This window comes from Adiantum capillus-veneris, chromosome 11 (assembly GCF_014529385.1).
Source record: "Adiantum capillus-veneris isolate H3 chromosome 11, ASM1452938v2, whole genome shotgun sequence".
In the NCBI taxonomy this organism is placed as follows: Eukaryota; Viridiplantae; Streptophyta; class Polypodiopsida; order Polypodiales; family Pteridaceae; genus Adiantum; species Adiantum capillus-veneris.
The window spans coordinates 87,026,919-87,054,594 of record NC_140941.1 but is presented as its reverse complement, the minus strand read 5'-3'; the positions used below and the strand labels follow the sequence as shown (position 1 = coordinate 87,054,594).

The 27,676-nt window shown below is 43.2% G+C and overlaps 1 protein-coding gene across 2 annotated transcripts in view; it reads right to left on the bottom strand.

Annotated features, from left to right (window-relative positions):
- Positions 1 to 3,901: 3,901 nt before the first annotated feature.
- Positions 3,902 to 27,676, bottom strand: part of VPS45 (vacuolar protein sorting 45) — a 107,872-nt gene continuing 84,097 nt past the window's right edge. For both annotated transcript variants that reach the window (XM_086523314.1, XM_086523313.1), the window contains 8 exons: positions 26,119 to 26,260; positions 25,859 to 26,040; positions 25,417 to 25,572; positions 25,232 to 25,339; positions 5,138 to 5,259; positions 4,912 to 5,043; positions 4,746 to 4,807; positions 3,902 to 4,324 (listed from right to left, as the gene is read on the bottom strand). In XM_086523314.1, the coding sequence (XP_086379440.1) occupies positions 4,753 to 4,807; positions 4,912 to 5,043; positions 5,138 to 5,259; positions 25,232 to 25,339; positions 25,417 to 25,572; positions 25,859 to 26,040; positions 26,119 to 26,260 (897 nt within the window). In that variant the 3' untranslated portion in view covers positions 3,902 to 4,324; positions 4,746 to 4,752. The remainder of the gene's footprint in view (positions 4,325 to 4,745; positions 4,808 to 4,911; positions 5,044 to 5,137; positions 5,260 to 25,231; positions 25,340 to 25,416; positions 25,573 to 25,858; positions 26,041 to 26,118; positions 26,261 to 27,676) is intronic.

Genomic DNA, 27,676 nt, shown 5'->3' with positions numbered 1-27,676 from the left:
TTTCAATCACACCGCAATCGTTGATGTCATTTGGCAACAACAAGCAAGATAGAGATTCCATGTTTCAAGTCTTGGTATGTTCCAAGTTGATTGCCATTTGGCACGAGACTTGAAAACACTCAAGTATATGTTGGGGTGTAAGCAAGGTGCAATGACCCTCTCTCCATGCATTTATTGCTGCCACAGTAAGGTCTCAATGGGAACTGAGGGCAAGGGTGCAAAGGCCAACAAGTCAAAAGGTGGTAAGGGTAAGGGTGGCAAAGTTATAGTCAACTCGTTCACCGCATCACTCCGGGGGGGGGGGGGGGGATTTGTTACCATATACATGTGGTAGTGATGTGTGTGAACACACTAGGACCGCCGAGGCATTTTTTCCCTCTTTAGGAGGTTTTTCCCCCCGTGCATTGTATATACGCCCATCACTCTAGGGCTATCAATCTTTCCAATGCACACTAATTAAAACACTCTCAGTTGTGTGCCTTGAGCTTCCTTCGTCTTCTCCAAGCTATGTGCATTTCTCTGCAACCCTAATTTCAACATGATAAACAAATTACGATGAAGCAACGCCACATATCAAGGTCCATCCACACCAAGCATTCATGAAGATCTCTTGCATAAAATGGCCAAACTACGATGAAGCAACACCACATATCAAGGTCCATCCACAACAAGCATTCATGAGATGTATGAAGAGCTTGTTGGGGAAATTCAGTGATGCTTTTTGAAGAAGTTGTACTCCATGCACACCCCTGGGAGAAACTTTAACACGAACTCACTTCTTAAAAGCCTTTGTGTCATGGAAACATTCCATTGCCAAGCTACTTTTGACATATCCATCAATAGCTTCGAAGATACCTCCTCCAACAGCATGTCAAAGACCACCTTGTTCAGCCTCCTTCGTGCATAAGAAATTGTGTGCGCAACACTTTATATGTCTCTAGCTTAGGCTTTGATTCTTCTTGATTATCAATCACATCACACACACACACACACACAAACACACAAGCAAGCGACTATTCAAGAGTTTGAAATCAAAGGAAAATTTCCTCGACTCTCTCTCTCTCTCTCTCTCTCTCTCTCTCTCTCTCTCTCACACACACACACACACACACACACACACACACACACACACACACCCAACAATAAATTTCAAAAATATACACATCCTAGCACAACAATTTTTCAATCTATGCATCGATATTCATTCATGGAGTGATTTAATCATCGTGCTACTGTAAAGAAGTAGCCACTATCTTTGGAACATCTCCAAGCATTAAGACCCCTTAAATTGCACATGGGAGAAAAGGGTGTTGAGAAATACAATGACGAGGGATTCCAAACATGGCAAACGAAGCTACGAGGGCAAATTATCAAAATACAACTTGGTATGTTGTCAAGCCTAAGCCATCAAACGAACCATCCATAAATGAGGGCACTCAAACTAGAGCACTAAGTGCACAAGCTCAAGCCAACGATGAGCAAGCCTTTGGAATAATTATCACTACACTTCATGATAATTATGTGCACTTCATTGACATTTGCACCATTGCAATTGAAGCACGGAACATACTAACGAAAAATTTTGGTGAAAAGACAAGGCAAAGTAGGATCGGTTTGAAGAAAAGTTTGTACAAGTTAGTCATGCTTCAAGGAGATGATGTCTCTAGTCTAGTCAATAGACTAATGAGAATCATTACTCAACTCACACACATCAATTGTAGGTTCCCAAAGAAGACAAAGTGACAGTTCTCTTGAGTGCATTACCTCCATCATTTGACCGTATTGTTATAGTCTTGGAAGAGAAAGACCTTGCACCGACTCTGTAGCATGTAGTTAGCTCATTGCATGAGAAAGAGAGGTAGCAAGAAAACAAAACCAAATGGAGCAAGTGCACGATCGTTTGTTGCATCCTCATTGGCATTAGCAATTTCTAATGCATCCAATAAAAAGAAGTGTTACAAATGTGGCCAGCCTGGACACTTCTCCAAGTATTGCTACCAAAATAAATTTTGTGTGCATTGCGACAAGAAAGGACATCCACTTTCCAAAGTCACAGTAGAGGCAGCAATAGTAACAGTAGCAGTAGCACGAAATATAACCACATGATGCAATCTCCTTACAGTTACCAGCAGCCGGCAATCCAAAGGACAAGCCGACCTTACAAAAACCAAAGATGATGAAGACAAGGAAGAAGTGGGGAGCAATCTCCTTGTTCATTGGAGGAGAATGATTACATTGACATTTTGGAGAGAATATGGTTGATCATCGGCCTCTATTCGATAGGACAGATCTTCGGTCTATATGATACCATGATCAAGTTAAGACATGTTTGTAGCCTGTGGGGCATAGTTTGTGTGGCTTTAATAGCCTCTATTACATTAGTTTCAATACAGTTTGTTCACTATCCCAAAGTCCAAGGAGAGGGTTGTTGGGTTTATTGCCTTTGGCTCGTGCACCAACATATGGTGTGTATTTTCCCTCCAGCCTATGTAACAACTTGTCATGTGACGTCCATGTGATTTGTATGAGTGTACTAGCATCCAAATGAGTTGTACATAAGACCAAACCACCTCCCTAGCTTCATGGCTTATTCTCACGTTTGTAGAGCTGAATTTGAGGTAATTTGGGGTGCCTCTTGGTGCCTCCTAGAGACAGACTCATTAGTATTACTACATTGTACTATACTAGTTGCTACTTAAATAGCCCATATTGTAGACACTTCTAGTGTGAGTTTATGGTGAATAATTTTAATTTATTTTCAGATTGTGTATTGTGCCATTGATCATTGCTTGATTATCATTATGAGTGCTACACTTATCAACCCACCCTCCCCACCCCCCCATTTGCTTGCTTTCTCAATCTCGTTCCTGTGCAGGTTTTCTCTTTCGATTGCCTCTTTGTTTGCTTGTTTGTTCGTTGTGACTGCTTCTTGTTTCGTTTTGAGTAGGTGTGTTTCAATTGCATGCTTGCATGTTACTCTACATGTGTCTATTGGTTTGCTTGAGGGTGGGGTGTGCGCATGCGCATTGCGCACGCTACATGTTTTCGTATCTAATTAATTTTCCTTGTTTTTAAAAACTATTTTTAGGTATTCCAAGCTTGTGGTGGTCTTCGAGTGTTGGGTAGTTGGAACATACACCCTCTTCTTCAGCTTACTCCATCTCATGCTTTTGCTTATGCAAGTTGCAGAGTGCCATAGCCCTGTGGATTATTGCCAAGAATGGCTTTATGAATCTCCCCTTAAGTTTTGGTGCAAAGTTTTGGCTGTAATGATGCTTATTCTACCAGGATGCATCGTTAGGCCTTGGAGATCCAAAGCTAAATATTAAAGAGTTCTATGCCTCCTCATCAACGTCTAGCTGGCTCGCTTCTACTTCAGCCCTCTGCTACATTCCTCCAATACTCCTCTCCTCCTAGCCCTCAATATATCACCCATCTTTTCTTTCTTTGTATCACTGGCAATTTTGCCCCTGGTTTGTAGTCATTGGATATTTCAAGGGTTTGGCATTTTCAATCCCTTCATATTGGTCTACCTACCGACTCATGTAATGCCTTCTGTAGCTTGATTACGTAATACAAAGGGTTTCAAGCCCTCCTTTTCTTGCAAAATGTGTGTGTGTGTGTGTGTGTGTGTGTGTGTGTGTGTGTGTGTGTGTGAGAGAGAGAGAGAGAGAGAGAAGAAGAAGAGAATTTTAACGTCGTAGGAAACTATCCACAGTGAGAGAGAGAGAGAGAGAGAGAGAGAGAGAGAGAGAGAGAAAAGAAGAAGAGAATTTTAACGTCGTAGGAAACTATCCACACACACACACACACACACACACACACACACACACAGAGAGAGAGAGAGAGAGAGAGAGAGAGAGAGAGAGAGAGAGAGAGAGAGAGAGAGAGAGATGTGATGTACAACCTGAAAATGACGTACATTTATCGAGGAAAGTATACAAAGAGTTTCTTCCTCATACCTAGAATTACTAGTGAGGTTGCTGCAAATGACAGTTATGTGAATCTTGGGTAGCCTTACAATGGTGTTGTTCCAATTATGAGTTCACTAGAGTTTCTGTATCACTATTGAGCTGTTGAGAGTTGTAGATGGTTGAGCATTTTGAAATATGGTATGGCATCTTCATGAGGGCTCAAACATTCACATCTATATCCGCATTAATAGACCAATTCGGTATCACGGCTCCCCTTCCATGTGCATGTGTCCATGAGTCGTGTTTATTTGTGAAATTACTCGTTTCTTCCATCCTTTGGATCGGACTGTAGAGGACCCTTCTCAAGCTATCAAATGCCTCAGCCATAAAATATTGCTTTAGCGGAATACCTGTCACATAAGCATAGTCATGTTGCCTTAAATGATCAAAACACACTAGTTCTGTGGTTTCACATGTTATGGGAAGTGGCAATGGTGGGGAGAGAGAGAGAGAGAGAGAGAGAGAGAGAGAGAGAGAGAGGACCCTTCTCAAGCTATCAAATGCCTCAGCCATAAAATATTGCTTTAGCTGAATACCTGTCAAATAAGCATGGTCATGTTGCCTTAAATGATCAAAACACACTAGTCTGTGGTTTCACATGTTATGGAAGTGGCAATGGGACCACTTCTACTCGAATACATGTTATGGAAGTGGCAATGGGACCACTTCTACTCGAATGTGTGTGTGTGTATGTGTGTGTGTGTGTGTGTGTGTGTGGGGGGGGGGGGGGGGAGAGAGAGAGAGAGAGAGATAGAGAGAGAGGAACCTGACCTGCAAATCATATTACACTGGCACGTCCAAGACGCTGAATGTCTTCTAGGTCAGCCAAGAATCTTCAAACAGGATGTAAATAAGATGGCACATAAAATCCAAACAGGATGTCAATAAAATGGCAAGTGAAACCACTATAAAGAACCCTGTCTGAGAAAATATTTACTTGGCTGAGTTGAGAACAACAGAACCACCAAGAATCACACGCGTCCCATTATTGGCGGCATTCTGCATAGCCACAGTCCTAGCTTCTTCGTAAGTTGAACCTCCAACAATGAATATGACAACATCCTGAGGTCTACCAAAAGCAAAAATATACACTCTACTCAGATATGAGAAAATCTGCTTAAGTTTATTGAATAAAACAAAGAATCAGAAGGTCAAAATCAAACCTTCCATGTTGAAAGTGATTCCCTACAAACGGATAATCTATATCACGCAGCCTCCCTTTCACAATACTCTCTATTGTCTGGTAAAGTAATGGCTGGTGCTGAGTGTAGACATTTTCAATACCCTACAAAACAACAGAACCATGCTGCAGATTTAGACACATAATCATCATGATGAAGAACAGCATGCTATCAACAATTCCCATGTGAAAATACAGTACGCACATGCTGAACAAAAAAGAAAATCCAGGAATAAAATTAAATACTTCACCCTTCCAAGTTCTCATCCTGTTGTTTTTACGTGTCCAAAAATAGTTCGCTTCTTCATGAAAGCAGAAGGTTTTGCATTTGGGTGCAGTAACGGAAAACTACAGTTCACAATGGGCTACAGAGCCAAACCACCAAGGCTCGTTGGTTAAGCCTGCCTGAAGCTATCAAGGCTTCATGCCATTGCCCGTTGCTCTTCTCAATTCCAATCTTCATCCCCAAGGACAAGGCTCAAGTGGGCATTCACAGGCAATATCATTTAACTTAACCAATTTGAGCCCTGGAGGCATATGCCATATACTTCTCATTTAGTATCCATCATTGCACCATCTACTCTCTTTTTTTTGGCCGTTTTTTGCACCATCCTTGTCACCTCAATTTTGCTAGCGTCGACCCCATTCCCCGTCCGTGTTCCCGAAAACCTTGCAAATAAGATTTGTTGGACGAATGTGAATGTCACGATTTTGTGACTGTTATCACCTTCTTATTCCTAGTTCATCTTGGATTGCAGATTCGAAGAAGGACCAGCCAAAGAGACCCTTGTCTTTGACTGCTCACTCTCAGACTTTGCGTCCAGATGCTCTATAGAGTGAGCCCCCTTGGATTCATTATAAAAGTTACAAGGGATGCCAAAAAGCAGAGCCCTAAAAATCTCTATTTCAAAAGCTTTATAACTCAAAAGCAATTATCCCCAAAATCTGCCAGCGAAAAGCAACCAACGCAAATTACGGAATTCCATACATTCCGCCACGTCAGCAACCCAACGCGTTTTGCGTAGCAGTAAGCGGAAATTGCGGCATCCATACAAGACCACATGTTAGCCTGTCGGCGCAATATCCGGGCAGCATGTCTAAGGGTGTGTCCAGGGGCCAGCCACGGCACCAGTTTGTGGCATACCCCCCTATTGAAAGAATTGTAATCGCCCTCGATTACGCCTGCAAAAAAGACAGAGGCCATAAACTGTCTTAGTAGACACTGACTATTAGTACTGACGCACTAGACACGACACATCTAGCACATGTACCAATCGACAGTCACATCACCGGACATCACAAGACATCACTTGACATCACAGGACATCACATGACAAATCACATTCAAAATCATTCCAAATCTCAGACCATGATTAATCGGCAACGTATTTAGCAATCGCATCTAGATCCAGTCGGAACCTCACAGATGCCGGATTAACTAATCCATACTGCAATCATGTCTATAGAGATTTATGAGACCGAAATGATGCAATCATTTCGTCTTTCAGTTCCTGCACTCAAACAAGTCAAGTACAAATCAATCAATATTTTCATATTCGGGAATTCCAGTTCATAAAGTCATATAGCAAAATACTATTAGCCCAGCAGTATCCCTGAAACCCAAAGGGACATCAGTGACTCTATATCAAAAATCGGAGTAATCCGTTGACAAAGGAGCGGAGTGACTCCCCTCTTGTGCATGCCCACTGCATTAGATTCACCCATGCTGAAATCGGGATTCAATCGGAGTAGACTATGCTAAACCAAATGCTTCAAGGTAAAGTTCCACAATCTGAGAGGTATCTGCTAGGTCCTCCTCCTCCATCCACTTCCCATCCAATGCAGGAGAGTTCTTGAATTTAACCAAGAACTGCCTAATCACTTTACCTCTAATCTCTCTATCTTTATGTGCCAGTATCTGCTCTGGAACGAGTATCTCCTCGCTTTCCTCCACTTTGGGTTGCTCTTTGGCTCCCCATCATCGGGCACATCGCCTTTAAAAGGTTTCAAGAGACTCACATGAAAAGCATTGTGAATTCTCCAAGTATCGGGCAACTTCAGTCTAAAGGAGACATCATTTATCTTTTCTTTTATCTGAAAAGGTCCATAGTATCTCATGCTAAGCTTTGAAAAAGCCGCTTCTTTCCCTTTTTCTTTCTCAGGCATGCCTTCTCAAATCGTAAGAGCACCCAATCGTCTTCCTTTAATTTCAAATCGCGACGGTGTCGATCTGCTGCCTTCTTGTGTCTTTCCTAAGCTAAAGCCTCCCGGACCTTAGCAAAAGCAGTGTCCAAGTCCCTCGTGTACTAGTAGGCTTCAAAAATCTTATCTTTCGTGCTTAGGAAGGGTGGAACCTTCGTAGCACCTTCAATAATCTCAAATGGCGCCTTCCCCGTCAAAGAGTGAATCGTGTTATTGTAGGCAAATTCCACCAAGGGCAAAAACTTTTCCCATTGAGTCTTCTGATTAGAAATGTAAGACTTCAATGAATCCAGTACGACTGAATTTGCAATCTCAGATTGCACATCTGTCTGCGGGTGGAAAGATGACGAGAATTGCAACCGTGTGCTGATGTTCTCCCGAATAGCCTTCCAAAACAAACTCGTAAATCGGGGATCTCTCTCAGAGACAATTGTCTCAAGCATGCCATGTAATCTAATATCTAGGCAATGAACGGTCTCCCTAAATGATCCGGCTTTTCACTGGAATGAAATGAGCTTGCTTGCTAAATCTGTCAATAACAGTCAAGATACCATCAAGCCCACTCTGTGTCTTCGGGAGATCAAAAATGAAATCCACAGCAATACTTTCCCAAGGGCGGGTGGGAATGGGTAAAGGCTGTAACAATCCGTGTGCTTTATGCCTGTCAAACTTGACCTTCTGGCATACCAAGCAACTGTGTACAAAATAGTCCACGTCCTTCTTGAGTCTCGACCAACAGAAGTATTGCTCCACACCTTTCAAGGTGGTATCAATGCCACGGTGACCAGTAAATGGTGGACAGTAGCATTCGGTTAGAACCTTTTCCCTCAACGGCTGTGTAACGCACAACATCGTTTTCTTCATCAAGTAGCCATCCCGAATGGAAGATCCCGTTACTACCTCCCCATTCTGCATTCGATTGAATACATCAGAAAAATCTAGATCTGTGGCGTACTGATCGACCATGTCCTCGAAGCTTCTCTGATGAATCGCGAAAATAGCCAAGACTAACGGCTTGCGGGACAAAGCATCTACCACCAAGTTCTTACGTCCCTATACATGGACAATCTGGAAGTGAAACTGTGACAAGATGTTAGCTCACCGCATCTGCTTTTCCGATAGTTGCTTCTGTGACAAGAAGTAGCGTAAACTCTGATGATCAATGAAGACCGTAAAATCGGCTCAGAGTAGGTAATGTCGCCACTGAGTAAGAGCATGGATAACCGCCAAAAGCTCTTTCTCATAAATCTGTGCTGTCAATTCTGGCCTTGAAAACAATCGGCTCTCATAGGCAATGACATGGCCTTCTTGCATTAAGACCGCACCCACACTACGACCACAAGCATCACAATATACTTCGAATGACTTTTGCAAATCTAGAAAAGCCAAAACTGGTCCCATAGTCAATTTCTCTTTCAAAGTCAGAAAGGCAGTCACCTTTGTGGGTCCCCACGAGAAAGGGACTCCTTTCTGTGTCAAGATATGTAAAGAGGAAGCAATCTCTGCAAATTTTATAATGAACTGACGGTAGTAAGAACATAAGCCCAAGAAGCCTCTAACTTCATGGATATTCTTCAAATCGAGCCAATCACGTATAGTCTCAATCTTGGCCGGCGGGTCCATCTGACTCTTGCTGCTGAGACGGTGTGTCCCAAAAAGTGTATCTCCGGTAAGAAAAATCACTCTTCTTGGCATTGATCACCAACTTGTGATCTCGCAATGCCTGAAAGACCTATAGCAGATGTTGTCTATGTTCTGCCTCATCCTTGGAGAAGACTATAATGAAAGTGCCAACAAAAGATCTGTACTCTCTGAAAATCTTGTCCATCAATTGGTTAAAAGTCGTTGGGACATTAGTAAGGCCAAAAGGCATCACCAAAAATTCATATAAACCAAAGCTCGTCCGAAAAGCTGTTTTGAAGACATCTCCCAGCACGGATCTGATGATATCCACTTTTCAAATCGATCCTGCTGAAACAAGAGGATCCCTGTAAAAATCGGTCAAGAATATCATCGATCCTTGGAATCGAAAATCTGTTCTTGATGGTGATTTTATTGAGAGATCTATAATCAATGCACATTCTGCAAGATCCGTCTTTTCTTTAAAACCAACAACACTGAAGAGCAATAGGGTGAAGTACTCGGCTGGATAAGACCCTTTTCCAAGAGGTCTTTCACTTGGTTCATAATCTCTTCATTCTGGGCTCGGCTCACACGGTAAGATGGCCGGTTCGGTGGTGTGCTTCTAGGTATCAGATCAATAGTATGATCCTCAGGACGAGTTGGTGGCAACTCGCCAGGCAAGCCCTCAGAAAAGCAATCGGCAATAGTGTGGAGAAAATCTTGGCGTTCTTCATCAAGTTCAGACATATTTCTTGTGTGTTCATCATTTAACTCTTTCAAAAAGATCAAGTAAACAAACAGACTGGATTTCCTTAATTTCAAAACGGCTGAAGCCGATATAATAGAGACAGACTCTCCCTTCAATTTCACATCAAGTACAATTTTTTGGCCCTTTTCATTTGTCAATGTCGCTTTCTTCGCCCGATAATCGACCACGGCGTTGTTCTTATGGTACCAAGGGACTCCCAGGAGGACATCACAACCTTCCGAGGGCATTATGTAGAAGTCCTCGTGCCCTAAATACCCATGACAATGCAACCGAAGTTTGCCAATGACAGGTGTAATGGCCACGTCCCATCCGGGTGCCGCTAGAACTGCCTCTGATTGTGGTCCCATCCGATATGGTATAATCTCGAGGAAGTCATATTGGTTGGCTTTATAAAAATGCTGCTTCTTTGCATAAAACATGTGATCGTCGGAGTCCGAACTGTTGGAGGATGAGTCCTCGGTAGAACTGTCAGAAACTGGGCGAAATTTAAGCTTCTTTGCCTTTCCTTTCCGAAGCTTTGCTTTTTGCTTCGCTTTTTGCCTTTTCTGTCTTCTTCGCTCGAGTCAAAACAGCTAGAAGAACTGTCAGAAGAAGAAGATGAAGAAGAACTTGCTAGTCTTTCAAATCGTACACGCTTCTCCTGCTTTCTTGCCGATGCAAAAGTAGATTGACGAGCCAAATAACCCGAGAAGTCAGTTCCTTTCTTATGCTTTTTATCGTGCTTTTTGGCTTTATTGTTTGCATCCAAAAGCCGGTTGATCTGTGTCTGAACCACCTCTTCTAATTCTTGCTCTGTAAACATCCTCTGAGGAGGTTTCTTGAGTGCCGGTTTGATGGGTGGCTCTGTGGCCTTCTGCCACTGGGTATGCACTTCTACGAGGGCTTGCTGAGTCAAATATTTTGTAAGTTTTGGATTCTTCGCAATTTTAATCATCTACTTTGTTGCCTCGTCGACCAATTGTCAACGTTCCATCTCTTCAATTTGAGACTGAGTAGGCCGAGGTGGGCCGTACTCTTCTGATTGCTCATGAGAATCTTCTCCACGATCTCCTCCCGCACTCACAGATGCAGAAGAAGTCGATTGATTTTTGTTGGAATCCATAAGTGTCACGAGAAAAGGATCAGATTTTCCGGTATAAGAGAAATTGGCAGCGCTCTGATACCACCGTAACAAACTTGGACACCCCAAGTCAAGATTCTACCGCGACACAACAGAGATTCACTTCAAAACAGTTCACAATTCACAATTAGGTCGACACGGCCCAGCGTAGTTCCGTGCCTAGAGATATTGGCCCCAGAGACTGGCACCCCTTTCGGTATTTCTTTTTGTATTAATATGTGTTCAAAGTACAAGAGAGTGGGTAGGTGCTCACTCTCAGACTCTACGTCCATATGCTCTACAGAGTGAGCCCCCTCGGGTTCATTAGAAAAGTTACAAGGGATGCCCAAAAGCAGAGCCCCAAAAATCTCTAATTCGAAAGCTTTATAACTCAAAAGCAATGATCCCCAAAATCTGCCAGCGAAAAGCAGCCAGCACGAATTACGGAATTCCATACATTCTGCCACGTCAACAACCCAGTGTGTTTTGCGGAGCAGTCAGCGGAAATTGCGGCGGCGTGCGTACAAGGCTACATGTCAACCTGTCGGCGCAATATCCGGGCAGCGTGTCTGAGGGTGTATCCAAGGGCCAGCCACATCACCAGTTTGTGACAAAAGGACATGATTTTTCTCAAGATGGGTGTTCCATTATTCAGAAAGCCTCTTGTTGATGGACTTTGCATCATTTGTGCAAGTGATCATCATTGGTATGAATGTCCCAAGAGACCATATTCATCTAATTTCAGAAGAAATTTTTTAATTCCAAAGCACTTTCAACTTTCGAAAACCTTGTTCCTGGAAAAAGGAAAGTTTATGTCACAAGTTGATGCCCAACTTGCGGAACAGGCCGATAGGACAAGGGGTTAAGAGTTTAAAACCTCTAACCCAGAAGATGTGGCCAAGAGGCCTAAGTGTTAGGGTTTAAAAACCTAACCCCCTACTAATTTGAAGAACATTGACCGAGGGGCCTAGAACCTAATTTTCAAAAGTGTAAGAGCTGCCTCCTACCTTTGTAAATCGCGCTGACATGACACATGGCAGGCTGCATGAATTTTCGTGAATTGCCCTAGCTGCAGGACTGAGTTTGCGCACACTTTTGGGAGCAGATGCTTTTGGAGATGAATGGTTTTTTATAAGATCTTTTAGGGCTCTGCTTTTTGGCAACCCTTGTACTGTTTATAAGTGCCCCGAGGGCCACTCTGTAGAGCGGATAATGTGTCGTGCTCTCTACAGTGTGGGTGCCCCTCAGTGCAATGTGCGTGACAATCTCACTCAAACAAATGGAAACTCTCTCAAACAGAATGAAACACAGAAACAATGGATAACAACAGAGACACAACAGTGGACCAGAACATGTGGACTCGACTCGCTCAAAGAACCATGTACAGACTCTGGCGTGGCAGCACACTCAGCTCCAGCCCAGGACTCACAGGTACAAATGGGGTGTCGAGGCTCAGATGTGCAGGGATGGTGAAGCAGTGCTCTTTGTAAGACTCGTTCTAGACGACTACGTACAAGATCAAAGGTGAAGAAGATGATAACATCACCAACCGCTACTACTCATATGTACCACCATAAAGAGCCACCAACGGCTCATAATGTCAGCCATGTGGTGACCTGGCCACGAGGTCCACAAGACCACCGTCGGTAGGTACCCTGCCACGTGTCACTCCCTAGACCAGAGGTCCGTCCAGAGGGTCCGTCCAGTGTGAACCAGACCCAATGTAGCCAACTGTCCAACTGTCTGCCCTGTGAAGTGACACTGTAGCCCTGCTACACACTCTTCAACAAAGTCTTGGAGAGAGTTGGACCCTTGGGATGTTGTACCTTTGCAAAGCAATAATAAAGAAATACCAAAAGCGGTGCCCGTCTTTGGGGCCAGTGCATCTGGGGACTAATTCCACCGTTCCTTGTCGACTCTCCCTCTATTCAAGTTCATTTATTTGCAGATTTTATTCGTGTGTTACTATTGATTTCTTGCTTGGAGTGTCTCAAGCTTGTAACACTGCTATCACAGACCCTTGACAAAAATGTGATCTCATCAATGACTAATGTCTTTGTTAAAGTGTAAGATTTGTGGAGTTTAGTACATGGGTACATAGAGTAGGTGTCTATTGAAGATCGTTTTTGTCCTTCGATTGTTTTGCAGGCCTAATCGAGGGCGATTACAATTCTTTCAAGAAGGGACGGGGAGGGGAGGGGGGGGGGGGGGGGGGGGGGGGGGGGGGGGGGGGGGGGGGGGGGGGGGACTTGAGGAACTTGCCGAGAGGACAAGTGGTTAGAGTTTGAAAACTTTAACCCGGAAGATGTGGCCGAGAGGCCTAAGGAGTTAGGGTTTAAAAACCTAAACCCCTATTGACTTGAAGACCGCCAGTTGAGGGGCCTAGAACTTAATTTTCAAAAGCGTACGGGTTGCCTCATGCCTCTGTAAATCACGCCAACATGACACATGGCAGGCTGTACGGATTTTCGCAATTTGCATTGACTGCAGGGTTGAGTTTGCGCACGCTTTTGGGAGCAGATGCTTTTGGATAAGATCTTTTGGGCTCGGCTTTTTGGCAACCCTTGTACTATTTATAAGTATAAGCGCCACTCTTCGACAGAGCATCTACACACAAAGTCTCAAAGAGTTGGACTCTAGGGGCCAATGTAATGTGCAGCGGAAGTGATTGATGATGAATGCTCGGGATGAGTGCTCTTTGCATACTCAAAGTTCTTTTTATTGAATGAGAGAGTTCCTATTACTTCATGAGAAGTTGTGAATAGACTAGAGAGAGAGGAGAATGAAACTGCAAGTGAAGGTTCAGTGTGTGTGTGTGTGTGTGTGTGTGTGTGTGTGTATGAGAGAGAGAGAGAGAAGACTGACACCAGATGGGGTCCCAAACCCCCCTTCAAAGCCACCCTCTCTATCGCTAGAGAGGTATTTGCTTTAGATTGCACAAATGCTCATACAATGGTCCTAAATGATGAGACGCTGATGGGACCTTGCTATAGGCGCTTGGATTTGCGAGGATAAGAGTTGAAATGCAAAAACACTAGGGATTCTGGCTACGATCTGCCATGGCGACCAGGCTATGGGCTGATCTGCTATCCCCGGTGGTGGGGATGGGCTGAAAACTGAAAAACGCTGGCTGATCTAGTACGATGGGATGTATTCTAGAAACGCTAGATGATTTGGTGCAAAACAGCCGGAGAGGTGCTGAGCTACTGCGGGTACTTGGTATTTGTACTGCGAGTACTGACTTATTGTGGAGAGGTGACCACTAGGGTCACTTATATATGGGATAAAAGCTGGGTAGGGCAATGCCTCCTAAAAATCCCAAGATTTCTAAAATGGTGCAAAAATGTCACTAACTAATAAGTTTATGAACTATTCGATTCACATGCAGATAAATACCTAGGGTGGGTACTAATGCAACTGTATGGGAACACGCCCCAATGCCTACACATAGCAAACACTGGCTATGCTCATGTGCAATCAGAGGGTATGCAACTAATCGAAAGTGCCTAGACATGCACGTTCTGCATACAGGCACACAAGGGAGATGTAACACTTTCTAGGCTGCCATAAACCCTAGAAATAGGAGTTAGCTTGTCCACATGCACATAGGGTTAGATGTGCACGTGACATATTGATTTCTCGCTTTGAGTGTCCAAGCCTGTAACAGTGGTATTAGAGCTCCGAACGATTCTTCTTCTACTAAGGATCCAATCCTTATTGCAGCACACATGGGTTCTCGTGGAGAATCCAACATAGAGAGCACCCCTCTGACGGTTAGTCTACAAGGAGATCAAGAAAATCTAAGTAGAAGCATGGAAACAAAAGAAACCAGCAGAGATTTTGACAAGAATCCGGTATGAAATCTCAACAGAGCAGAGTTCAAACATCGACTGCAGGTTGACACGTGCATGAAAAGATTGATCAAGTACTCCACAGAACCAAAATATGTAAATCACCTGAAGAATTACCCGCTTGACGAGATTCACTCTAGATGATGAGAGGCCATAGATTCTCCTCTCAAGACAATAATGAAGCAGAAAGCAAAGCCGTGTGCAGAAAAACATGAACTATACTCGGAGAAAGAGTTTGACAAAGCTCTTGAAAAGACGACAAATCAGTTGATGAAAAGCTTAGAGCACTCTCGAAAGAAGAGGAAATCAACGGATTCCCCCAATTATTTGGGCCGAAAATCGACTTTTGAAGTGGTAAGCACATCCAAGAACCGTGCTCGTTTCGAGAATGTCCCAAATTTATTTTTTTCTTCAAAAACTTCAAAGAGTTCCCACAGTTTGTCTTTCTCTAGTGAGGATGAGAAAATATGGAAGAAGCGAGAGAAAAAGCAATAAAAGTAAGAAAAGCAGATTCTTGAAAAATTCTAGCAAGCACAGGAAGCCATCTAGCAGTTCAGAGGAGGAGACTTTGTCCTCTGCTGACAGTTCGGATAATGAGATAAAGAACAAGAAGACCACGGAGTTCAATGATGGGGGTCAAACAATCAAGTTTGGCACGTTTTCAGGCTACCACGACACCCATTGAGCCCTTGAATTCATACAGCAATTCGACGCCGTCTTTTCAAGAGGTCGTCTCTTGAAACGCTCCAAGGTACGAAGGGCGGCATCTTACTTGAAAGGAAACGCACAGGCATGGTGGTCTACTCTGTTGTTGCACAGAGAAGCACCTAAGAAGTCGGTAAAATTCAAGAGAGTTCACTTCTCCTTGGTTAACAAATCCAAGAGATTTTTCACTTCTCCTTGGTTAACAGAAGAATATGAAGAAGATGTCATCACGGCTTGTCATCATATGAGACTGAATAAGGAAAACACTTTGAATTCATACAGCAATTCGACGCCGCCTTTTCAAGAGGTCCTCTCTAGAAACGCTCCAAGGTACGAAGGGCGGCATCTTACTTGAAAGGAAACGCACAAGCATGGTGGTCTACTCTGTTGTTGCATAGAGAAGTACCTAAGAAGGCGGTAAAATTTAAGAGAGTTTTCACTTCTCCTTGGTTAATAGAAGAATATGAAGAAGATGTCATCACGGCTTGGCATCATCTGAGACTGAATAAGGAAAACACTTTGGATGACTATTGCCAGAGGTTTTGGGGATACCTATTTGCCAGTGTCCTCATTTCGAAGGATCACGTTGAAGGACCAGATTGAGCGGTTTTGCTATGGATTGCGAAAAGAGATTTGACAGTATTGTCTGCAAAAGAAGTCTGACTCCATTTAGAGACGTATGGGACATGCCACGGAAGGTTTTGGTCTGCATGCCGGCTCATTAACCTATCCTACGGACAAGCGAGTGTCCACCTCAAGGGGGCAAGATTCGTCTAAAGACAAGAGAGAACCAAGGAAACCGGATGATAGTTCATCAAAGAATTCCGAAGAAGCAAGGGAATCAATTGATAGTTCATCAAAGAAGGCTGACAGCATTTTGCGGAATGCCTTAATCAAAATATATACATTGAACTGGATATTTCTTGGAATTGAACATGCTCTTTCATGTGTATATTGTTAGAGTACGTGATGAAAAGATAAAATGTCTGCAGCATTTTATCTGATGAATGAACTCAACTTAGTGCATTCAGACATCAATCGGAGATCAGTGAGATCTAGATGTGATGGCTAAGTAAAAGTAAAATGAATGTGATTCTAGTGTATCAAGATTTCTGAGATGACTGGATACTGTTGTTGTTGCTAAATAAACTATTTTCTTATTTTTTTGAGTAATTTCTATTTAATGAAATTAGGATATTCAAATGCGTACACTTAACCTGTTAAAGTTAGGAATTGTAGGTCTACTTGAATTGATAAAAACCATCAGGAACGGGCATCTCCGTTGTGTCATATGATGGGTGACATTAAGCGTCGTGAAGGAGTTGTTCCGTAAGTTCGGTGGGACAGAACGAATGGATATTCCTGATGTGTCACAAGGAGGATGACGGGAGCATCGGACAGGGAATATTCCATTGGTCTAGGAGGAAATCTGAGCTTGGTAAAGGATTACACGTAAAGATACAAGTACAAGAACTCAGAAACTCTTGATAAAAAGCAAGATGTTTTTAAGTGCTTTCCGCAAAAGCAAATGCTTTCTCGCAATAAAGCCTATGTCTGCCTTGCATTTGTGCATGCGATTGCAAACAAGGACGCCTCAGAAGTGCAGTGTAGCATCCGCTTTCAGCTCACAAGTTTTTTTTTTAGTTTTTAAACAGGTTCACACTTTTCTTTATAAGTGGCCGGCTGCCACTTTAAAATAAAGCATGAAAAACAGAGGAGTCCCCCAATCTGCTAATAACAGGGTGGGCAGGCAGCCAGCAATCTCTCTCTCTCCTCTCTCTAAAGCTTCCGTCAGACATCCTCTCTCTCTACCTCTATTCTAGACACGGGGAAAAAGCACCAGCCACCACCCTATTCCTGAGGGCCTCTAGAGCCTATAAAAGCAGCCAGGCACCTCCTATTGCAGCAGTGAGAAGCCAATGCTAGAAGGAGAAGGAGACTGCCGTCGGGAACTTGCGAGTGTTCGCGACGGTTCTACGAAGGAAGGTTGCTTTACGTGCCGAGAGTAGCAAGTGACAATTGTTCATGAGTTTTTTCAAGTCTTTGCTGCTGTATTTGTGTTTTGTAGGTACTCCGATTTGGAGAAGAGGGCAAGGAGGCTTCGGCCCGCTCGGCGGTTCCGGAAACGGAATCCGGGAAGGCCTGCAAAGCTTCCATGCTCTGAGTACATACCGAAAGGAATCTGAGAAGAGAGCTTGCTTCTCGAGTTCCCGAAAGGAACTGTGAAATAGAACGGAGGGGTTTCTCCGGCTCTTGTGCTTGTAAAAAAAAGATTCTCCCTCAATAAAGATTCTCTTTACGAGGGGGGACCCGCCCATCTTCTGGTTCCCCAATACTGTGTCAATTTTCTCCCTCGTCTCGTTTAATCAATATTCTATTCATTTGTAGCTTATTACTTATTCGTGTTCACTCCCATTTGTGACAGTGGCATCAAAGCTCAGTCGCGTCTCTTTCTTGCAAAGGAGGACGATTGTGGGAAGGAACAAGAAGAACCGTGACGAGTCAAGGGAGAACCACTGAAGGACTTCAACAATTACGAGTTCAACTCGGGGAATTGCAGCAGCTTCTCACGCTAGCGGTTGTGCAGAAGGTTTTGGATGGAATTGAGGCCGCAAGGAACAAATGCCGATGGGGCCTCAGGAAAACACTGCCGGCGGTAACAACACGCAGGAGGAAAGTACCAAAAGAGGTGTCGTAGCACACAAGGGATCTCCGGATTGAAACAAACGACCTACAAAAAGAAAAGGCCAAGAAAAAGACTCTCTTTGCTGAATTAAAGCAAGGATCTCTATCTCTTCCATTCATACCCTCCTGATTATACTACCTCTACTTCTCGTACAGTATCTAAACGTTCTTCTAAGAAGAGCGCCTACTACTTCTTTCATGATACTAAGGAGAAGACCAAGTTCAAAAAGGACAACCGCAAGTGTTACTTGTAATGTGTAGTGGAAGTGATTGATGGTGAATGCTCAATATGAGTGCTCAAGGTTCCTTTTACTTCATGAGAGAGTTCCATTTACTTCAATGAGAGATGTGCAAAGACTAGAGAGCGAATGATAATGAGTGAAGGTTCTGTGAGTGAAAGAGAGAGAGAAAGGAGACTACCACAAGATGGGGTCCCAAACTCCCACCAAGGGTCCCCCTCTCTATCGCTAGAAAGTTATTTGTTTTACATTGCACAAATGCTCATACAATGGTCCTATATGTTGAGATGTTAATGGGATCTTGCTACTGATGCTTGGATCTATGAGGCTAAGGGCTGAAAATGCAAAACGCTAGGGCTGATCATAATTGATGCTTGGATCTATGAGGCTAAGGGCTGACAATGCAAAACGCTAGGGTTGATCTAGCTTGGGACTACAATCTGACGATGAGGCTAGGGCTGAAATCTGAAAACGTTGGTGTTGATGGCCTGATCTGGTGCAAAAATGCCAGAGATGCTGAGGTACTACGGGTACTTGGTGCTCCCGTAGTACTTGGTGCTGGTACTGAGGGTACTGATTTATGCTTGAGAAGTGACTCCTAGGGGTCACTTATATATGGGATCAAAGCTCGGTCGGGCAATGCCGATAAAAATCCTAGTGAAATGTCACTTAATGAATTAATAAACTCATATATAAGAGGTGTTCACCTGCTAGATAAATACCTAGTTTGGATACTAATGCAACTATATGGGAACACTTCCCAGTGCCTACACGTAGCAGACACTCACTATGCTCATGTGCAATCAGAAGGTATGCAACTAATCTAAAGTGCCTGGACATGCACGTCCTATGTACAAGCTCACCAGGGTGCCAAAACACTTCATAGGTTGTCCTAAACCCTAGCAATAGGAGTTAGCTTATCCACATGCACATAGGGTTAGATGTGCGCCTGACATCACCACAAGATGTGAAATCTCTTGACGAGTTTGACAGTTACACAAGACAAAGAGATCTCCAAGGCACTGTCTTTTATCAGACTCTTTAGAGTTGCTTTGCCAACGGAAACTTTAACAAAAAATCCAAGTCGCGTCATGTTGGGATGTATCTCAAGGAGACGGAAAGCAGCTGATGACTGGCCAAGATTCTGAAAGTTACTCAAGCCAAAACATGGACTCACTTCAAAGCTGAATTTTATGAACAATTCCTTCTGCCCAACTTCGAGAAGGTTATCCAGAAGGAATGGGATTGGCTCGCCCAAAAGAAACCTGAGAAAGTCACGGCCTATGTCGACAAGTATTGGTTGGTTCTTCTAAAAGTAACTCATTCCATGAAGATTTCCGACTAGGAAAAGATGCGGAAGTTTGAAGCAAGCCCTCAACCACAGCTTTGAAAGAGTATGAAGGTGTATTCCCGTGACACCCTTCAGCGGATGATGGAGTCGGCAATCATTGCCGAGGATTTACATTCCATTGGTACCCCCAAAAGGATGGAACAAAGCACATATCGTACACGACAAAGAGCGGTCTATGATGACAATGGGAATCAAGGCAAAGAGCGTCCCTCTGAGGAATCAGATCAGCTTAAGAAGCCATAGGACGCCGGAAAGCGGTTTTAACAACAAACCTTCAAAGAAGAAGGAAGATGTTTCTACTATGGAGAGAAAGGACACACGAAGCCTCACTGCCCTGTTCGACCGCAACGGCAAGAACAAGCATCTTCAAAGAAAGAACAAACGAAGAAGGAACCCACCCAACCGAGCTTGAATTCTATTCCTCATGTACAAGGGAATACACAAACAGAGAAAGGGAAGCGTCATCTTCTAAAGGGCTAGGGTTCTCTGAATAACCAGTAGGTATTGAACCTCTATGATCCCGAATTGACGGACAATTTTATCTCACTGGATATTGCAGGACGTTTGGACCTCACACAGGCTCAACAAGGCACTCCGGTCACATCAGGATCAACATTTGAGGGGTTGACCACCAATGCCACTCCCATGCAAGGATAAATCAGTCTCCGGATTAGCGAGTAAAAGGACCACAAATCACTTTTATGGCACCCATCAAGGGATGTGATATCTTGGGTATGCGATGGCCTTGTCTACCTGGAAGCTTAACCTTCTAGGAGCAAACTTTGTGATCGAAACTGATCACCAAAGTCTACGGCATTTCCTCACATAGCAAAAATTATCTGAGAAACAGATGAGATGGGCAAACTTCTTGTCCATGTTTTGTTTCCAGATCCTTCACACGGCTAGGAGTAAGAACGTGGCTACGGACACACTATCTAGACGGCCAAAGATGAATGCAATCACTCCTGTATCACCAAGAACATCACTTCCGAACTTGTACCCGGATGACCCAGACTTGTACTCCATTTGGAGCAAGCTACGGAACAGAGAAAATGAATATCCCTATTCAATTCGGAATGGTTACCTCTACCACCACCAAGCAATTTTCATGGCGGTGCCATTGAGGAAGACAACCATGGATAAAGCACATGCTTCGCCTTATGCAGGTCACCGGGGTATTCTCCCTATGACCTTAGCATTGGAAAGATATTTCTTTTGGCCAAGCCTAAAATCAGACATCAATCAATATGTCAAGGAATGCTTAGTTTACCAAAAAATCAAGTACGATCGGCATAAGACGCCGGGGTTGCTTCAACCTTTGCCTATGCCCGATCAACCTTGGGAGAGTATTGCCATGGATTTTATCCCTAAGACAGTAGACTAGGATAGAAATGATGCGATCTGGACCATTGTACTTTGTAGACAGGTTTAGCAAGCAAGCTCACTCTATTCCAGTCAAGAAAACGATCAAAGCAGATCATATGGCTAGGGTTTTTCTAGCACAGATTTTCAAGCATCATGGGATGCCCAAGTCTATTGTGAGTGATCAAGATCCTCGCATGACAAGAAATTTTTGTCGTGCCTTGTTTAACAACCTTGGTACGAAGTTGAATTTTTCTTTTACATATCATCCCCAAACGGATGTGCAAAGTGAGATTGCCAATTCCATAGTATTGGATATATTAAAATTCTATGTGTCGAATAGACAGTCCGACGAGGAAAAGCATTTTCCCCTTATCAAATACACATATAACAATACGTACATTCATCTACAGGGAAGGCACATTTTGAGATTCATTATGGTAAGCCTTTGCTTCCACCAATCCTTTTAACTAAGGATAAGATATTTCTAGTAAATGAGTTTGTTCCAAACATGGACACTACCTATGGGCAAGTTAAGAGAGCAATATTACGCTCTCAGGAAAGATATAAGAAACCTACGTACAAGCATAGAAGGGATTTGGACTTTACCGTCAGTCAATTGGTCGTACTTTCTTTCTAGGGTTGATTTGTGTTACGCGCCTCACTTTTAGGGCTGATTTTTGACATACCTCCCCGTTGAAAAAATAGTAATCGTCCTCGATTACATCTGCAAAACAGAACAAGGGTAACACAAAAATATTTATCAATTAGTCAATCAATCAAGTACATGCATGAATGGTACAAACCACTATGCTCCATATGCACTAGAATCAATCAAACTAGTCATCACATCCAGGTCTTATCTTGAACTTCATGGATGTCTCTGATGCACTGGAATCAATCAGATCCCTATCCAGCCATCTCATCGTCATTAGAACTTTTGATATCCTCAAGTAGCAATATTAGCCATCACATCCAGATCTCACCGATCTTTGATGGATGTCTTGATGCACTAAAACCACATACCCAGTTTATCTCATCCAAATTGGAACTTTTGATGCACTAGATTTATCCATACTAATCATCACATCCAGTTCTAACTCGAACTTTACGGATGTCTCTAATGAATTAGTACATCATCAAGATAGAATGCTGCCATCATTCCATCCAATCATACTCAATCAAATAATAAGACATTAGTCAAAATGAGAGAGTAAATCATTCTTGTTACAAGTTTCACCAAAATACATAGTGATGGCAGAGTACTATCAACTCAACACCCCTAAAAGGATAGCAACCAATTTGTAAAAACTACTATCAATCATTTGTGTTGATCTGTGACAAGACAGTGGAGAAGCTCTCCTCTATCAACAGTATACCAAACTCAACCGTTAAATCATCATGAACTCTTGGTGGCAAAGTAGTAGCCAATCCAAAAGCCTCGAGGTAAAGCTCTAATAATTGAGAAGTATCTGCCAAGTCCTCCTCCTCCATCCATTTGGTATCCAAGACTTGATAATTCCGAAACTTGATCAAATATTTCCGGATTAGCTTTTCTTTAATCTTTCTTTCCTTGTGTGCTAGTATCTGTACAGGTTGAAGGATTTCCTCTGTTTCCTCAACTTCAGGTTGCTCATCAGCAATCATATCCTCTGGCACTTATCCTTTAAAAGGATGCAAAAGACTCACATGAAAAGCATTGTGAATCTTCCAATGGTATGGCAGCTTCAATCTGAAAGCAACATCATTGATTTGCTCACTAATTTAGAAAGGACCATGGTATCGCATACTTAGCTTTGGATAAAGCCTCTCTTTGCCCTTTTTCTTTCTGAGGCGTGCTTTCTTAAACTTGAGTAGCACCCAATCATTCTCTTTAAGCTGCATGTCTCTACGATGCTATCGGCTGCCTTTTTGTGTTTTTCTTGAGACTTTTGCAAAGCCTCCTTTATCTTGGAAAATGAGGTATCAAGATCCTTTACCGGAATGAACTTTGAAAGCTTTGGATGCTTAGTAGCAGCAAGAAATTGTTGCTTAAGTTGCATGCTTTCTGTTTTAGTTACTTCTTCATCATCCGCCTCAGAGAAAACATCCTCTCCAAGATCCTTCTCTTTGATGTCGTTCCCGAGCTCTACTTCTTCATTGTTGTTCTCCTCTTCACTTTCGTGAGAGGTAGACTCTGAAACCATCGTGCTCTGCTACTGTGGGAAGGATCGGATTATTCGTAGAAGAACAATCAACAGGGCTTTGATACCATTGAAACCTTTATGTACGTTAAGCACAAGGTGAATCACAATAGCAAACACTTCTACTCGAAAAGAGAGAGAGAGAGAGAGAGAGAGAGAGAAACCAAACATGAGACACAAGAAGGTAGAATTCCTTCCCTAGAAGCGTTGGCCCTCAAGACGAGCGCTCCGGAAGGATATTTCTTTTACATTGCAAAAGATGGCCAATACAAGTTGTTATCACAAATGGTCAAAGCCTTCTTGATCTTTACAAGACTCAAGCCTTTGTCATCTTTAAGAAATGCTCAAAGAGAACGATAGTCCAAAAATTGATGATCCCCACAAATGCCCTCAAGAGGTCTTTATATAGGTAAATGCTTAGCCTTTTGGGTGCCCTTGACCCTTGGCTTTTCAATTGTCCAACCTTTGGCTTTTCATTTGTCTGACCTTTGGCTTTTCATTTGTCCAATCCCTTTAGCACTACAGCCTCAGAGGCAGATCACAGATTTCTTCGGATCGAAAGAAGCAGGAATGGTAGGAGAAGCAAGAGGCCAGCAGCGAGCACAAAGGAGTACCCACATTCATACCAAAGGCACCCTCATTGACAGGGCGATCGAGCTTAGGAAATCGAGACGACCATGACCGAGATGCAGAAGCACACTTCACCGGAGGAGACTACAACAAAGGATTAGAAGCATTCTAGCCAGACACCCAGAATGCTCCTAAAGAAGTTTATCTGTATTTAGTTTTTTCGCATTTATTTTCACACTTTCACACTTTTCAGACATTGTAACAGATTCACCACTTTTGTATCAGTTTGGTCTCAAAGGTCACTCTGGCCTTTTGAAGACGTTAATACAACATTTCCTTTCATTTCATCTCTCTCTCTCTCTCTCTCTCTCTCTCTCTCTCTCTCTCTCTCTCTCTCTCTCTCTCTCTCTCTCTCTCTCTCTCTCTCTGGTGTACGGGCAGCAAGACAGGCAAGTTTCAGGAGAGGTTTTTCTACGCTTGATCATATTCTGACACTCAGAGCCATTATTGAGGAGGGAGATCACATGGGAGACGGCTCTATTGTTGCTTTGTGGATTTCTGCAAAGCCTTCGATATAGTGCCCAAAGCTAGATTAATGTCACTTACGTGAATGACGAATGCCCATGCAGAGCATCCCAGTTCATAAGATTGACTTGAATGGAATGATTTTAGCAACAAGCCTTTTAGCCCTTGAAAGTTTTGAGAAGCAAGAAAAAAAGTGTTGTTACCCACTCCAATTAGCTAATGTTTGGCACACAACCCTACAAAAACAAATTGATCTTCAAAAATTGTAAGGTGGCCTTGCTCTCAGATTCTCTCTCTCATACTCAGGTTTTATATGAAATAAGTATGCATAAATCACGTAAATACCTAGGAAGGCACTAGCAATGGCAGTTCAAGGCCATCACTAACACGCTCTAGCTCCCACTCCCATGTTTTTGTGTCAAATGAAGCTTACACAATCTTGTGCCCCAACCTACGACTTTGTGGGGTCTTCACCTTGAATATATGCTGGGCATGACCTAAAGATGTCCGTGTTTGAATAGTGAAACTGCGCATGCCAAGAAGGAGCAAGTCTAAGAACAAAGCTTCATAATCAAGTTCACACACAATTAATAGATATCTTGCATTAAATCTTAAGAGCAAGATAGACATACTCTGTTTTGGAAATGCCAAACAAAGCATATTGCTTGCATGCATGTCACATGATGCTCATTGGTTCAAATTTATACCCGCTTGGTATCCAACAAGAGAGACTTTGCAAAAGAAGGTAGAATAACAAGGAAAGTAGGTGTAGAAGGAAATCAGCATGAATATCGTATAGCACAACTTCAGAGGGCTACCAAAGTCAGTAAATCTTAGAACAACTTAGGTCCATCTTAAACTAAATTCATTTATTGTTAAGTCAGCTTGAGCATAATTATTATATAGTGCCTACCTTCAATCCACGTGCCATGTTACGAGCTCGATTGAAAAGATCTCGATTTCCGTATAAATCACCCGTACGCTTATCAGTCCCAGCTTGCTTCAGTAGTGTGTACACTAGCTGCAGTGCGCTCTAAAGTCAGTAAGGGGCATGAGAATCCAGGCAGGTCATCTTTAAAAGGCTTGGACGAGTATTACTCCAGGCTTGTACATGATGGATCGTGATGCCAATTTGTTCACAAAAAGCTCTAACTGCTGCGGGTTTTCCTTCTCAAAACGCAAGGCATAAAGCATCACCAGCCTTAGTCTATCAATCTCCAGCATGTTATCATTGTTCAGCTCATTCATGACAGCCTGCACCGACAAAAACATCATTAAAAATCTTCAAAGCCTTCCCCAAACTCTTTTACATGGACTTCCATTACCAAAATAAGTAACATGTAACCCTGACCATCACCATCTTGGTTTTACAAGTCAAATCACAATTCGTTGTTGAATTAAAAATGCTTCCCACTTTCTCTTTCGTCATTAAAAGAATGGTAAAGAGTATGATACACTCCTGCACTATCTAAAACCATGAGTAAAAGGATTCCTAATCTTTGCCGAATCGGTTGATCAAAACCTATGATAAAATGCTTACTTCAAAAGCTGCAGCTTGTCCTACATTATTGCAAGCAAGGTCCTGCTCTATTTGAGATACTGACATCAATTTTCGCTCATCCACAATTCTGCTCATTTCAGTGACCATTGTAACATGCTTTGAAACATTCCCATGCATCTTCCTGTATTCTGGATAATGTTCCACAAATTTTGCCATGTCCTCTGCACAAGCACATGGATTATCACTAAGTGTTTATTTAAACTTATAAGCAACTGTATACGCAAAAAAAAAACTCATACCAAGAGTTTGAATATTCTGGTTGCTCTTCCCCTTTTGCTGAAATTCGTCCACCATCCTTTTGATGTTCATGCCAAGATCTCCAAAATTCTCAAACATATTTGCCTTGAAAAAGGAATCTTGTTCTGATGACAACACTACTTCCTGGAATAACAAAATAAATGAATGACAATTGCAAAGCCTACAACACAAACGAGATGGAACTTGTGTTGAGAGTGTGAGAGAGAGAGAAATGAAAATGAAATGAAATGTTATATTAATGTCTTCAAACGGCCAAAGTGACCTATGAGACCAGAAAGTTACAATGTGGTGGATCTGATACAAAGTAAGCAGCTGCTTAGTCCACACCCAGCAGTCTAGGCTTCCATGTGGTGGACAAAATGACAAAATAAAATACTATGGAAGCCTAGACTGCTGGGTGTGGACTAAGCAGCTAAAACAGCTAGCTGGGATAGCTAGATCACAGGAGATCCAGCATCGGTCGCTGGCGGATCTCATCAATCTCCTCCATGGTCAGTAGTCTGACCGGGTGTCGTGCATGTCGAGCCAAAGTGACCCAGATCCTCTGATGCAGCCTCTGTCGATGTTGTGTAGTCCTCCGCAGTCGTGGGCGTCTGGATCTCCCCAGCTCAGTCGCTCGGTCGATCAGTATGCCTCTGGTGTAAAGCGACAAGCTCTGCTGTAGTAGTAACTCCTTCGGGTGTCCAGTGGCAGCTCTAAAGAAGTCTGTGGTCTGTCTCTGAGACTAGCTAGTCTTTCCTCTCATCAAGCTCTCTCTCTCTGTGTCTGCGCAGCTCGAGCAAAAACAAACCCAGGCATCTCTGATCCTCGTACCGCATGACTCTAGAGAATGGTCCAAAGCCCTCTCTGAACAAGCAATGGAAGCGTCCTCGTATCTCGTAGTAGACGGGGCAGTGGCATGTGTAGTGCAACTCTGTCTCAGGCTCGATGTCGCACAGGGGGCATGTCCTGGCCTCTGCTGGTCCTCCGTTGTATCTCACAGTCTCGATCCGCAGCTGGTGTGAAGATGTGCGTATCTAGCCAATAGCACATCGTATCCCATGAGACAGGTGAGTGTCCATGTATCTGGGCCTCGTCACAAAACCATCCTCCGTAAGCTGGAGGAGATGCTCTCTGTAGAAAGCCATCTTTGTGCCTAGCTCCTGTACTTGCTATATCCATGTCCTCTTAGTGTCTAGCTGAGTCAAGTCCTGGCGAATGAGCCTGGTGATCTCGGACTGTGTAAGAGTCAGAGAGGGCGCATCCAATGAGTACTAGAAAGGAGGCAATCTGTCTATGCTAAACCCATGCGCCTGAAACCATGACGTCATCTCCCCATACCAGCATGCTGTATCTCCCTGCCTGGCTAACTGTCGAGAGGACTCAAGTGCAAGGCGTGCATATCTGTCTCTGGGAAGTTCCCACATGCGGCGTATGAAGGAGACAGATCTGGTGAGCGCCTCAACCACCAGTGGGGGGGCAGCTAGCTCTGCTCGTATAATAGCACGTGGTACTTAAGTCTTGACCCTAATGAGCCGCGAGATCATAGAGACCAGAGGC